The 14,713-nt window shown below is 40.1% G+C and overlaps 1 protein-coding gene across 7 annotated transcripts in view; it reads left to right on the forward strand.

Moving 5' to 3' along the window:
• Positions 1–7,809, forward strand: part of PUS7 (pseudouridine synthase 7) — a 59,460-nt gene extending 51,651 nt beyond the window's left edge. For 4 of the 7 annotated variants that reach the window (XM_082399815.1, XM_082399817.1, XM_082399813.1 and 1 more), the window contains 5 exons: positions 611–737; positions 2,508–2,609; positions 4,919–5,048; positions 5,981–6,072; positions 6,699–7,809. In XM_082399815.1, the coding sequence (XP_082255941.1) occupies positions 611–737; positions 2,508–2,609; positions 4,919–5,048; positions 5,981–6,072; positions 6,699–6,838 (591 nt within the window). In that variant the 3' untranslated portion in view covers positions 6,839–7,809. The remainder of the gene's footprint in view (positions 1–610; positions 738–2,507; positions 2,610–4,918; positions 5,049–5,980; positions 6,073–6,698) is intronic. The other 3 variants (XM_082399814.1, XM_082399818.1, XM_082399819.1) reach the window with 3 other exon arrangements.
• Positions 7,810–14,713: the final 6,904 nt, after the last annotated feature.

The following is a 14,713-nucleotide window of genomic DNA, read 5'->3' on the forward strand; positions in this document are numbered from 1 at the left end:
TGGTCTAAATGACTACATTTTAGTGTGGTTTCTCTGTGGTGATTCAAGACTGGGTAGCATCATGGTAAGTGTAGCCTCTACTGGTGTTTGGGTACTATAATACAGATAGACTAAAGTTTAACTCCTAACTGTAGGTCTTGATTACTCTCCCCCAGATGTACAAAAAAATCAGGATTCCTGCTGCAGGAAGTGAGTTGTCAGTTCAGTCATACAGGCTTTCTCCTTCCAGAGAATTAGAAAGCACTGTTAACTCTATGATTGAGGTGTAAATTCCTTGAGTTTGAAGTCTGTATCTTTGATTTAGGGTATAAATTCCAAAGCACTTGCTTTCTTCACGTGAACGTCTGAACTGTGGGTGCAAAACGGGAGCCGCTGCAGCTGCTGCTGATCATGAACACCCTCTAGTCTGAGGGGTTCCGTCTCTAACGTTGGTGGCTGTGTGTCAGTTACTGTTTCTGTAGGCTGTTAGAAAAATGGGAGATTGAAGTTACGAGTTTCTTGTACTAGGGGCACCACTAAACAAGTGGGATGTCTTGGAAAGTACAGTACTTTTAATGTTCAGAATGTATTTTTTTTTTCTCTTGCCTGTTTTTTATTTTTCTCTCGTCAGATACCAAGAAACAATCGCTTAATGTATATTCATAGCTATCAGAGCTATGTGTGGAACAACATGGTGAGCAAGAGGATCGAAGAGTACGGCCTGAACCCTGTCCCGGGGGACCTTGTTCTCAAAGGAGGTAAAAGGGCAGACACCATCCTTGCTCACCCAAACTTGGGTTCAGTTATTTGACACTAGTGCTTAAAATCCAGCCTGGCTGCTGGTTAAGATAGCTGTCTGGTAAGCTTGAAATGGAAAGACATTGTAAGCTCAGACTGACTGGTATGGATCTGTTACATGTAATGAAAAATAGGCATCTGATTTGAAAATATGCACCTGACTCTCTCCAGGCTTCCATTTTCTCAACTAGGATAAGATTTGGACTAAGTGTTGCCTAAGATCCCTTTGCAAACCCTAATCTGGGTCTAGCTAATACTTCTCTACACTTCTGGGTGTATGTCAGCCTCCCTGCTGTTGTTGGCCAGTCTTTTTTTTTTTTTTTTTTTTTTTTAAATGCTATTCTTGTCTGCTTACATTCTTTTTTATTTATGTATGTATGTATGTATGTATGGCTGTGTTGGGTCTTCGTTTCTGTGCGAGGGCTTTCTCTACTTGTGGCAAGCGGGGGCCACTCTTCATCGCGGTGCGTGGGCCTCTCACTATCATGGCCTCTCGTTGCCAAGCACAGGCTCCAGACACGCAGGCTCAGTAGTTGTGGCTCACAGGCCGAGTTGCTCCGCGGCATGTGGGATCTTCCCAGACCAGGGCTCGAACCCGCGTCCCCTGCATTGGCAGGCAGATTCTCAACCACCGCACCACCAGGGAAGCCCTGTTGGCCAGTCTTAAAGAGTTTCTTTAAGTCAACACAAGACTGGAGCGCACTTTACATGGGGCTGTGATATCATAGACATTTAGTGCACACTCCGGGCCTGAAATGTTCATAAGACATGCAAACAGTCCCGTCTGCTGTTGAGCCCTTACTATGTGCCGGGCCTTGTGCTAAGTAAGCCCTTTAGGTGCATCTTCTAGTTTAAAGCTCACAGTATTACTGTGAAGCATTCTCTCTGTTCCTCATCCGAGGTTCAGTCACTTGCCCCAAGGTTCCACAGCTGGTTAAAAAAAAAGAGAAGGCTGGGACTTCCCTGACAGGCCAGTGGTTAAGACTCTGCGCTTCCACTGCTGGGGACATGGATTCGATCCCCGGTCGGGGAACTAAGATTCCAAGTGCCGCTCAGTGTGGCCAAAAATAAATAAATAAATAAACATTAATTTTTTTTAAAAATAAAAGAGAGAGAAGTCTGGGAATCAAATCAAGTCTGTTTCCAAAGTCCATGTTCTTCCCGGCTACTTCCTGGAGACAGTCTGCTCATCTGCAGGTGTGCCCAGTCAATGCACTAAAGCTTTTCATCTGTATAGAAATTTTAATTAATCTTTTCCTGATTTAATTTTTCCTCACCCAATATTGATCACATCTGGTGTATTTTAATGTCCCCTGTGCCACCACATTTCATCCTCTAAATACAGACGGGTTTTTTTTCTCCATTGTTTATGCTTTTAGCAAAATGCATTCATCTGTGATAACTTTCCAAATAGTATTTTGTAGTGTTGTCTGATGAGGAAAAAGAAGCTAAAAGCCAGGAGTCCTAAAACGTGAGGGTGCAGCTGAGAAATAGATTATTTTTAGTTTTCTACTTTTTCTGAATCCACGATATTTATTTTTCGGGTAGAATAGAAAAGACAGAAAGGCATATATTCCAAATTAATTTCTCTAAGCTTCATGGGGCACTGAACCTGGGCACGCTTGCATTTCTGATTGCTTAGATGTGTAATTTTAGAAGGTTGGGCTCGTGGAAATACTGCCTGTTTTCTTAATTCTTCTTAATTTATCCATTGGTGTATGTATTTTCAGCCACAGCCGCCTGTATTGAGAAAGACGATGTTAATAATTACTCCATCCATGATGTGGTAATGCCCTTGCCTGGTTTTGATGTTATCTACCCCCAGCATAAAAGTAAGTTCCCTCTGAGGGAGGTAGTTAAAGTCGGACATAATTAAGCCACTGGCAGCCAGGAGTCGAGAGAGGGAAAAAAAAAATCAGTATTTTAAATATGATTTTAGAACCTTAATTTCCATCCAACTTGAAAAAAATGTTTACATTTCAAACATACGTAAGCCGTGTTTGCTTATAAAAGTCTCCCTGAAATAGATGCATTCAGATGGATGATTTAAATTAAGAAACCAGGTGGTGGAGGTGGTGGGGATGGTGATAGTGTTGGTATCATTATTGTTGTTGCTGTTATTTAAAATTTCTGAAATTCACTAATTCTTACTAAGGATGGAAGGGTTTGGAAAGAGTCATTGAGAAAGAGAATGGATAATTCTACTTTAACATTGCTTTTTTTAACCTTTTTTTTTTTTTAAAACCGCGTTAAGTAATATCTGTTCATTGTGTTTTAAGAGTCAATGGGCTCAGAAGTTTATAAACTGGAAACTTAGCATTCCCTACCCTTATTTCCCATTCCCCAGAGGCTGATAAGAATTACTTCTGTACCTTCATGGATGCCATTTTGACAGGGGAATTGGAACTTTTACTGTTGAAGGATTCAGAAATTGAAAAAAAGAAAGCAGCCCTGAGCATGGGACTACCCTAGTGGAACTGACCCTGGAAGTTTACTCCTCACCAGGGCTGGTCTGTCGGAGGTGTTTTCCTGTTAAAACATCTTATCTCTCAAGAGCCCAGAATTAGTTTACTTATCAACATTATATTCCTTGAAATTACAGAATGATTAGGATTAACACCGCTCTTTGATAAGGCAAATACTTATAAAAGAGTTGAGTGGTAGTCTGCCACTTACATGTTGACAAATCAAACTGCTGTGTGAGGTTGGCCTCATGGAGGGAAAAGGACTAGAGAAGAGGAGGGAGAATGAATAAGGGCGGTAGACAAGGGAGGGGTGGCCTGCCTGTGCTGTGTGGATGGCACAGATGGTGCAGCGAGGAACCGGAGACCAGTACCAGGAGGTAGAGAAGGAAGGCACTGAGATGCTTGGAGCCACACTTGCCCTCTTTCTAAGAGAGAAAAAGAAAGCATTCTTTTCTTCTCTCTGGTACCTCTCAAGGTCAGAAAGTTTGGGCTAGTTAGTATCAGTTAAAACATAAATTCAGCATAGCCTTTGACAGAGCCGATTGTGGAGACCTCGTGGCCAAGACAGGGGCTCACAGATTGGCTGGGTGGTGGTTCAGGCATATGGATTCATGACGTAGGCACACTTGGTGTCAGCAGTGCTCAGTTAGGGATCCCTGCTGTCCTCACGAGTGGGTCGTGAGGGAGTCTTTCCTTGACCCTGGTCTAACCAGCGTTTTTTACAAATGACGTGAGTAAAGAAATCTGCTTATCATATTTGCAAGTAGTATAACCCAAAATAGTTAATATTAATTATATGGAAAATAAGTATTTAAAAAAACCTGCAGAGGGCATTTAATAGGGTTAAATGTAAATTCTCATGTTTACGCTCAAAGATCAAGTGTACAGATGGAAAAGGCCAGTTTGGTGGTAGTCTACATAAAAAGTATCTGGTGTTACTATTAACGTAAGCCTGTTACCCAAGGCAGATGAGGGGTCAGTGGGGAGTACAGAAATATCAAAGGAGGGACAGTTAGAGGAACTTGTTGGTCTAGAGGAGATCATGGCTTAAAGGCCCAGTACTTACGAACACATGTGGAAGAAGGCAATTAATCTGTGTTCCAAAGCAGTCGACAGAAGTCACATGAAGACCTATTTCAGCTTGGCACAGAAAAAATTTTCCAATAATTGCATGCCTCGCAAAGTAGTAGCTCCTCATAAATGGCAATGTGCAAGCAAAGGCTGGATGACTGTCTCTCTCTGGTGTTACAAAAAAGTTTCTACATCAGGTGCAAGGATGAGCCAGATGGTGTTCCCAGGTCTCTTATTTTTATACATTTATTTATAACTACCTTCTTCTGGAAGGAGTTTGAGGCTCTGTATATGGTCTCTTCCAACTCTGAGTACATATACATTGTAGTTGAGTAACTTCTGATGAAATGGCCTTTTGTAGCCACCTTGGGACCCTTAACCCCAGATACTGTGCCTGGTTGCAAAAATAACCTACAAATCGGCCAAACCTAAACTGGAGACACCTAGTACTAGTTAGTAAGTCAGTACGTTTTAATTCCAGAGAACAGATTGGATTGTAAATTGAGATGATTAATTTTGTTAAGGTGACAGAATTTACGTTACTCTCTATAGTTCAAGGTAGCTTGCTGACATGCTGCATTCCAACTGATTTTGTTTTATATTAGTTAGTGAAGCCTACAGGGAAATGCTCACAGCGGACAATCTTGATATTGACAACATGAGACACAAAATTAGAGATTATTCCTTATCAGGGGCCTACCGAAAGATCATTATTCGTCCTCAAAATGTCAGCTGGTGAGTAATAGTCTGGAATGAAATAGAACTGAACTACTAGATTTTAACCTTTTTCATTATATAAATATTTTTCATTGCTTACAGCCTGGCATAAAAGTGTTATTGTTGTTATTAAATACTATTCTCATTACTGCTACTACCTGGTATTTTTCAAATTATCAGGAGATAAATGAATTCAAATATATAGTGAAAGTGGCTAAGTTTACATCTTACTGACATTGCTAAATTATTGAAGAGATGTGCAGAGAATGAACTTTTTCCCTATTCCTAAAAAACTGAGATTTTCAAGTTATCTTGCTCAGAATTAGCTATGAGTTCCACACTGATATGGTTGTTTAATTATCATGTTTCTAGAGAGAAAAAGATACTTGTATTAACCCATTTTAAAATACTTTAATACCTAGTATTATGTAAAGCTTTATTTGATAATTAAAAAAATTAAAGCCTGGACTAGTTGCCCACTGTCAGGAAATTCTCTCTTCCTTTTCTCCATCTTTTCTCCCTTTTCCTCTTCCCTCCTCTTCTCTGGATTGTGGGAAGAGGCTGACAGAGTTGGCCTCCATCTTGCCAGAGAGCAGTTTCTCACAGTAACATGGTGTTGTTTGTGGTGATAACCGCTCTGGAGAAAGTACAGATGCTGTGATTAATTCAATTGCATCTCTGCCAAGTGAAGTTTACTACTTACCAACTACATACAAAAGGAATTTCCATCCTAGGGAAACATTTTTTATTTTTACCATAGGCTGGCATCATCTGTCACCTTGCTATATAGTATTTATATATAAAATATGGCTGTATTCTGTTATTGAATACTCCCACCTAGAATTATTTACACTAGGCCTGTGTGTTTTCCTTGCTAAACAAATGGTGATGAGTAACTTAGTGCCTGTTATGGAAATTCACATTCACACTTTGCTTTATATGTTTCGAAGGGAAGTCGTTGCATATGATGATCCTAAAATTCCACTCTTCAACACAGATGTGGACAACCTAGAAGGGAAACCACCACCAGTGTTTGCTTCTGGTAAGTTTACTCAGCCATCAGTTCTGTGTCAACTTTGAAATGTTTTCTCATACAAAAACATATTTAAAAAAAAAAATCTTATAATGACCACCATCTCCCAACCCACTCTATGATTTCTATTTTGTATTTTGTCATCTTAGTTTTATGATTACAGTTGGAGGTCAGTATTAAAACAGTATTTCCCACTGAAAATGAATGAACATTATAGAAGGTTGTGATATTAGGTTATTGAATATCCTCCCCACTCCCATAGAGAGTTAACAAAGTTGAGTGAAAACCCAGCAAGAGAGTCTAAAATGCCTTTTCATTGTCAAATTCTTGTTGCCATTCCTTTGTCTGTTTTCACCCTGTGCTGTAAATTTTTTTTTTTTTTCATTTTACGTGTGTTTCTCTCCTATGCTCTTCTGTCACCTGCCCTTTCTATGAAGGTTCCAGGTAGAATTACTATAGGGATTCAGCTGGATCCTTCACTCACAGATCTCTTAACTTCCATGCCTCATTTTCTGAGGCCCCATGGGAAGTAGGCTGAAGAAAGGAGCACAGTTCTTTTATCTGTATAGAGATTATGTGACTCGCCCCAGTCTGTCTGCAGCTGCCTTACTTTCTGACTGTTCTTTCTTGCCTAGCAGAAGGCAAATACAGAGCTCTGAAGATGGATTTTTCTCTCCCTCCTTCTACCTACGCGACCATGGCCATTCGCGAAGTGCTAAAAATGGATACCAGCATCAAGAACCAGACCCAGCTGAATACCACCTGGCTCCGCTGAGGCCTTTGTGTCCAGATTAGAAAATGCAGATACATGTTTGCTGGCTTCCTGTTCATGTTCCTCTTAGTACAGACCCCTATGTGGATTTTGGATCTTTGTACTAAAAGTCTATTTGTATTTTTCCAAGTTTTTATTAGCTTAATTTGCAATATTTGTACATACATACAAATTTTGAGGATCCTAATTCTAGCTCAGAGAATATCAGTTGGTTAGAATATATTTCAGGTGCTTAAATCATAGTAAAACGTCAGCTTTACTGGCTTTATAATCATTTAAAGGAATTTGGTTTAAAGTAGCAGTTTTAGGTTTTGCTACATTCTTCGAAGGACACAGTAATTTTTAATGCATCCATGAATGGAGTACATAACAATGCATTTTAAGAGAAAATGCAACAAAACATATCTTGGCTATGGATAAATAATTAGAGTGACCCTTCCCCCTAAAACCTGTGAATATAAATAACAGTACTCATGCTTGTTTAAATGGTGATAAAACATCCACAAGTTTAAAAACACAAAGTGATTGTCATTATCCAGCTCATGAACCAGGTTCAGGTAAGTGTTTATAGACTTTTCAGTTGCAATAGCTTTTGCATTTATTATTATCATTGGCTTGCAGGAGAGTTGCATCAATAGGGCTTTTTATTTCTTGATGTAAACATGTGCACCTCTTTTTGTTAGTTAAGGTCTAATTTTTATTCTAGGTGCCTTTTATGTTCAGAACTCTTTCCACTGGACTGATTGATATCTGCCCGAAAATAAATGATAGAGAATAAAGCTTTTGAAAACTTACAAGGGCTCCTCCTATCAACAGCATTATCCTTGGTTATTCACGGCTTAGGTATTTCCAGTTCTGGCCATGCATAAAACTTTGCTCTGGTGTGAAAACATAAATATGCCTTTCCAAAGGTGTGTGACATAATTGTACCATCATTTCTAGAATGAAATATAATAAATATTTTTAAAAACTCAGTTCTACTGGTTATGTTAATAAATAAATACTTAAACTGAATGCAAATGAGAATGTTGGCCCTACTGAAGGCGAGAAACTTAAGTGAATGAGAGATCCTCAGAAAAGGTGTGTGGTGTCGTGACCGGGCGTGAGATAATATGGTGGCGTGTCCAATTGTATGACTGATTGACCATGTTAGACTGGCATCAAGGTTATTCTTAACAGTAGCACCACTCACTTGCCTTCCAGCGTGCTTTCTGGTTGGAAAAGAAAGGGATAGAGAAGAGCCACCCTGCTCCACCATGGGAGTATGGATGACATTCGTCTTGTATCTGTAAGTGGAAACAAGGTGGAAAATTGTATTTTAGCCCTGGTATTTTAATGATGTCTGTCACGTTGCAGAGGTTAAAAAAAGATTAGAACCCTCCTGGTAAATTACCCTTTCAGCTGGCTAATTTCTAAAGAATCTTTTGCCCCACCAGGGCCAAATATATGAAATGTATGATTTGTCTATTTGTACTTTCCAGTGCTAGCAAGTTATTCTTCAGCAGACTGATTAGTGAGAAAGTATTTATTGAGGGAACCTAACTCTGCATGTTGCAAGTGCATTCCGTACTTCTGCATTTATAAATTTACATTACAAAAAAAAAAAAAAGTGAGGCTAAACTTATGTTTTCTTCATTTTCGAAGTATTGATACTTGTGGCTCTTTGTGCCGAGGTAATTTTCCTGGCTGCATTAGCTGACTTCCAGTTTGTGCATGTCTCCTCTTAAACAGCAGTGGAGGATAATGATTCAGGGCAGATCCTTAGAGCCATTTTGAGACTTGGGGACATATCTAATGCTAGGGACTTGGTCAACTGGGAATAAATCATTGCCGTAGCATCTTCTTGTTAACAAAGTGGGGGTGTGGGGCGGGGGGCAGGATTCCCGTGAGGCAGGTTTACGAAGCCTGACGGCAGCTGCATCCTCAACATAAAAGTATCTTTGAAAAAAATCTTTGTTTCCTAAATTTTTGCCGGACAAATAATAAAGGATGAGTGTTTTTTATTATAATATAAAACCAGCGCTATTTACTGATGGAAAAGTAAGCTAAATAACCACCGTCTGACCATCAACTGTTTTCATGGTTTCATGTGGTAGATTATAACTAGACTGCCATTATACTAATTAAAAAGATACCTGGTTGATTCCCAAATCTTCATGGTTACATGTTGTAGACAACAACTAGACATCTATGATACTAATAAAAATTTTTTTTTTCCTGGTTGATTCCTGAATCAACCGAAAAATTGGTAGCAGCTGCAACAGCACGTCAGTACTTAAAACTCCACCAGTTGTTCCAGGCTGTACAAATTAGCACAAACCGGTATGTATTTGCACTAAACTGCATTTTGTGGCCAATTTTGCACTAAAAAATCAGGGTGTGGGTATGGGTGTATAATACAAAATAGAATATATATAAATGTTATACTAACTTCTTATCTGTGCTAATGCGTGTACATGTGGTATTTTGAAACATAAAAACAGTCTAGGAGAATGTACTGTGTGGTTAGCATGGGTGAAGGAGTGAGAACACAGCAGAAGAACCTCAAAGCCGTGGATGGCCAGGTTCTGCCCTTCCTGAATTGAAGAGTGTGCCTGCATAACAAAGGGTAATTTAAAATTTTTTCTTTGTTCAATGAAATCTGCTTTCCTACTTTATGGGGCTACATTTCTATAGGATAAAACTTCTCTGTTTTGGATCACAAACTCCTTGGAAAACCTAAGGAAAAAGTGTGGACATTGTCTCCAGGGGAAGGAAAGGGGTAAAGCATGTATATACACACACATACACCTATACATACACATATGTGCTAACTTTTTATACAGTTTTATGTGCTCCAGTGTAGTATTCAGCTAAGACCCCCTACTCTGGGTCAGTGCTTTCCAGACGTTAATGTGCATAGGAATCACCTGGAGATGCTGTTACTGCAGAATGTATTTCAGGAAGTCCAGATGGAGTCAGAAATACCTTGTGTTTCTAACAAACTCCCAGAGGTACTTGTGCTGCTGGTATGCACACCACACTTGGGGAAGCAAGGCTCTAGACCTTTGCCGGCCAGTACAGCAGCCCTAGCCACGCATGTTAATTTATTATTATTATTATTATTTTTTGGCTGTGTTGGGTCTTTGTTTCTGTGCGAGGGCTTTCTCTAGTTGTGGCAAGCGGGGGCCACTCTTCATTGCGGTGTGCAGGCCTCTCACTATCGTGGCCTCTCTTGTTGCGGGGCACAGGCTCCAGACGCACAGGCTCAGTAGTTGTGGCTCACAGGCCTAGTTGCTCCGCGGCATGTGGGATCTTCCCAGACCAGGGCTCGAACCCGTGTCCCTTGCATTAGCAGGCAGATTCTCAACCACTGCGCCACCAGGGAAGCCCCACGCATGTTAATTTAAATTTAAGTTCACTAAAATGAAGTTGAGCTTCCCAGTCACACTAGCCACAGTTCAACAGCCCCGTAGCCATCTGTGTGGTTAGTGGCTGCTGTATTGGACAGCACTGCTCTGGATAACAAATGCGTCACCAGAAATATTCCAATACACAGGAGGTGCGACACCCAGCGATGCTAATGATTAAAGGCAAACGCTCAGGTAATACACATTCCACAGGTGCAGGTGGGGTTACGTTGCCATTAGATCCAGGGCTCACACTGATGGCTTAAGAGTTCCCACTTGAAGTAGATCACCCTAGGGGTCTTCCTTAAACTCAGTTCAATGCTTCTCATGTTCTGGTTTCCTCTTGGATCACCTGTGATCCTTTTTTCTGCCCTTGCTTTCATCTAGATACCTTGTCCAAAGGTTTAATCAAACCATTCTTAAAGCTCTGAGGCCTTTTTGCTCCACAGGGGGAAATTATCCAGAACTGCTGGATAATTAAAATTATCCTTAACTGCTGTCATTTAAAACTTTCCTTCTTGGCTGGCACATGCTGTAGCTTCTTAGGAAAGCAACAGCTGCAGCAAGCATGGTTGGAGGGTCCACATGATTGTGTTGTCTCAGAGGAGTACGGTGATGACTTTGTGTTACAGCTTTTCCACCCATACTAAAGACTCCTGCAAAGTGACCAGTATATAAAAGAGATGGCAACAGGGAACTATAATAGGAGAAGTTATTCAGAGCCCTGTCTTCTGATGCATACGTACCTTCCCCTCAAAAGCTCTAAATGTTTTTCTAGAGCAACTCTTTCCAATAGAAATATCATGTGAGCTGCATATGTAATTTGAAATGTTCTAGTAGCCACATAGAGTCTGTTTAAAAAGAGACAGGTGGGATTAATAGTATGTATTTTATTTAAACCAATATATCTCAAAGATCATTTCAACATGTAATTAATATGCAAAGCTAAATATTTTTCAGTCTGCTTTTTGTAGTAAGTCTTTAAAATACAGTGTGTATTTTACACTTAATACACATCTCAGTTTGGACCAGTCACATTTCCAGTGTTCAGTAGCCACATGTGGCCAGTGGCTACTGTGTTGGACAGTAAGGTTTTGAAAGAGCACTTCTTTATTGCATGTCATTGGTATAATGGTAAATATGCCTTCAGTATTAAGGTTTAATTTGTCATACTGGGAATATGTAAGTTGGGAGTAAGGCTAGTTAAATGTGATTTTGGCACGCCTAATTGATTATTACATTTTATGGTGATTGGGAGTAAATGTTTTTACTATGGGAGCACATAGCAAACATGACTGTTAATAGATGGGAAATATTTCAGGATGCTGAACTTTTCCTTAAGCTGTTCCCGATGACGCTCTGCAATTTTCTCTCCTCTAAATAATGCAGAGGTAATCCTTGGTGCAGCTTCTGTTTAGATTTTAGAGTCCAAATTCATGGAATATAAATTGAGGTTTCAGGGGTGAGAGTGAGGATTCTGTGACTGGTTAGCACCCAAAGCTGGGAACCCAAGTTGTTTGTGCAGGCGGGGTAAGGCGATTGAAGCAGGGCTGAAGTTTCTGCCTTGTTTTTTTTATTGATAGCTTTGTTGAGATATATTTCATATGTTGTACAATTCACTTATTTAAAGTATGTAATTCAGAGGTTTTTTAGTGTATCCAGAGCTGTGCAACCATCACCACCATCAATTTTACACCACCTTTATCACCCCAAAAAAGAAACCCCTTACCCATCAGCAATCACTTTGCATGCCCAGCCCCTGGCAAGAACTACTTTCAGTCTCTATAGATTTGTCTGTTCTGATCATTCATATAAATGAGGTTATACAATATGTGGTCTTTTGTGACTTCTTTCATTTAGCATAATGTTTTCAAGTTTCATCCATGGTGTAGTAGGTGTCAGTGCTTCATTCCTTTTTATTGCCACATAATATTCCATGTGTGAATATACCACATTTTGTTTATCCATTCATCCATTTGACGGATGTTTGGGTTGTTTCCACCTTTTGGCTGTCATGAATAATGCTCCTAGAAACGGTTTTGTTCAAGTTTCTGTGTGGATATATGTTATTTCTTTTGGGCATATAACTAGGAGTGGAATTGCCGGGTCATATAGGAACTCTGTGTTTAATCTTCTGAGGAGCTGCCAGAATGTTTTTCAAAGCATCTGCACCATTTTACATTCTTACCAGGAGTGTATGAAGGTTCCAGTTTCTCCACATCCTCACCAACACTTGTTATCTGTCTGATTATAGCCACCCTAGTGGTTGTGAAGTTGTATCTCATTGTGGTTTTGACTTGCATTTCCCTAATGACTAATTATGTCGAACATCTTTTTGTGTGCTTATTGGTCTTTTTTCTACGTTTTTTGAAGAAATGTCTATTCAGATCCTTGGTGCATTGTAAAATTGAGTTATTCGTCTTTTTGTGGTTGAGTTTTAAGACCTCTTTTATATTTTCTAGATATATTATCAGATATACAGTTGGCATATATTTTCTCCCATTCCCTGTGTTTTATCACTTTCTTGGGGACTGAGTTTTAAAGGTTTCAGGAGATACTCTTTGTTGAGATTTTGTTTGTAAACTAGTCCACAGTAATCCCAAAATGGATTTTCCTGACAGGGACGGCTGGAGGTTAAGTGCAAGAATTCCTCAACCTTAACTCTCTGGAATGAAAGGCACTTAGGCACACCTGGGAGCACTTCTCATTCAACTCTGATCAGCTCCACTTGCAGCCTCTGAGATCTGTGTTGGCACAAATAGCATGTGGGTAAAAGCACCCCTGCTACTCTCTTTAGACGCCCCCAACCCACGGCCGCTCTTTATGGGCCACAGTCATCCTGTTTCTACATTTTTTCCCTTACTATTTACAAAAATAGTTTTCACCATGGAAGATCTGATGCCTGTTTTGACCAAGACAAAAGGTTTCACTCTTAAAAACCTTGGTCTAGAGGACTCAGTCGCTTTATTTGACAAGGAAGCCACTTTCCATTGACTTGACCCTTTAGAAAGATGATATTGTCTTAGTTGATCCTAATACCATTCTCTGTCTAATAATGTGGAGTTAAAGTCTGTTTCTTTCCTGAGCCATCCTGACTGCTTAGGGTTGGTCCCTTGTGCTTTAATTAGGAGGAAGTCATGATGTAGATAACTCCAAAAAGTGAAAATCCAAAATTAGATATAGTTTACTTTTTAAAAATAAATTTATTTATTTATTTATTTTTGGCACGGGCTTTCTCTAGTTGCGGCGAGCGGGGGCTGCTCATTGTTGCAGTGCGCAGGCCTCTCATTGGGTGGCTTCTCTTGTTGTGGAGCACGGGCTCTAGGTGTGCGGGCTTCAGTAGTGGTGGCACACGGGTTTAGTAGTTGTGGCGCGCAGGCTCAGTAGTTGCGGTGCACGGGCTTAGTTGCTCCGCAGCATGTGGGATCTTCCCGGACCAGGGCTCGAACCGGTGTCCCCTGCATTGGCAGGCAGATTCTTAACCACTGCGCCACCAGGGAAGCCCTAGATATAGTGTACTTTAAATACAGCACAGCTTATTGATATCTGTAATTCTACAAAGAAAAAAATATGCATCATTCATTCCACAAATGTTTATTGCATTCCTGGTACAGGCATACCTCATTTTACTGCACTTCACAGATACTGCGATTTTTACAAATTAAAGGTGTGTGGCAACCCTGGGCTGAGCAAGTCTATTGAGATCATTTTTCCAACAGCATCTGCTCATTTCACGGCTCTGTCACATCTTTGTAATTCTTACAGTATTTCAAATTTTTTCATTATTTGTTATGGTGATCTGTAACCTCTGATGTTACTCTTTTTTTTTTTTTTTTTAAATCAGTCATCAATTTTATACACATCACTTCATACATGTCAATCCCAATCGCCCAATTCAGCACACCACCATCCCCACCCCACCGCAGTTTTCCCCCTTGGTGTCCATACGTTTGTTCTCTACATCTGTGTCTCAACTTCTGCCCTGCAACCTGGTTCATCTGTACCATTTTTCTAGGTTCCACATACATGCATTAATATACGATATTTGTTTTTCTCTTTCTGACTTACTTTACTCTGTTTGACAGTCTCTAGATCCATCCACGTCTCAACAAATGACTCAGTTTCTTTCCTTTTTATGGCTGGGTAATATTCCATTGTATATATGTACCACAACTTCTTTATCCATTCATCTGTCGATGGGCATTTAGGTTGCTTCCATGACCTGGCTATTGTAAACAGTGCTGCAGTGAACATTGGGGTGCATGTGTCTTTTTGAATTATGCTTTTCTCTGGGTATATGTCCAGTAGCGGGATGGCTGGGTCATATGGTAATTCTATTTTTAGTTTTTTAAGGAACCTCCATACTGTTCTCCATAGTGGCTGTATCAATTTACATGCCCACCAACAGTGCAAGAGGGTTCCCTTTTCTCCACACCCTCTCCAGCATTTGTTGTTTGTAGATTTTCTGATGATGCCCATTCTAACTGGT

This window comes from Balaenoptera borealis (genome assembly GCF_965194805.1).
Source record: "Balaenoptera borealis genome assembly, chromosome: 7".
NCBI lineage: Eukaryota > Metazoa > Chordata > Mammalia > Artiodactyla > Balaenopteridae > Balaenoptera > Balaenoptera borealis.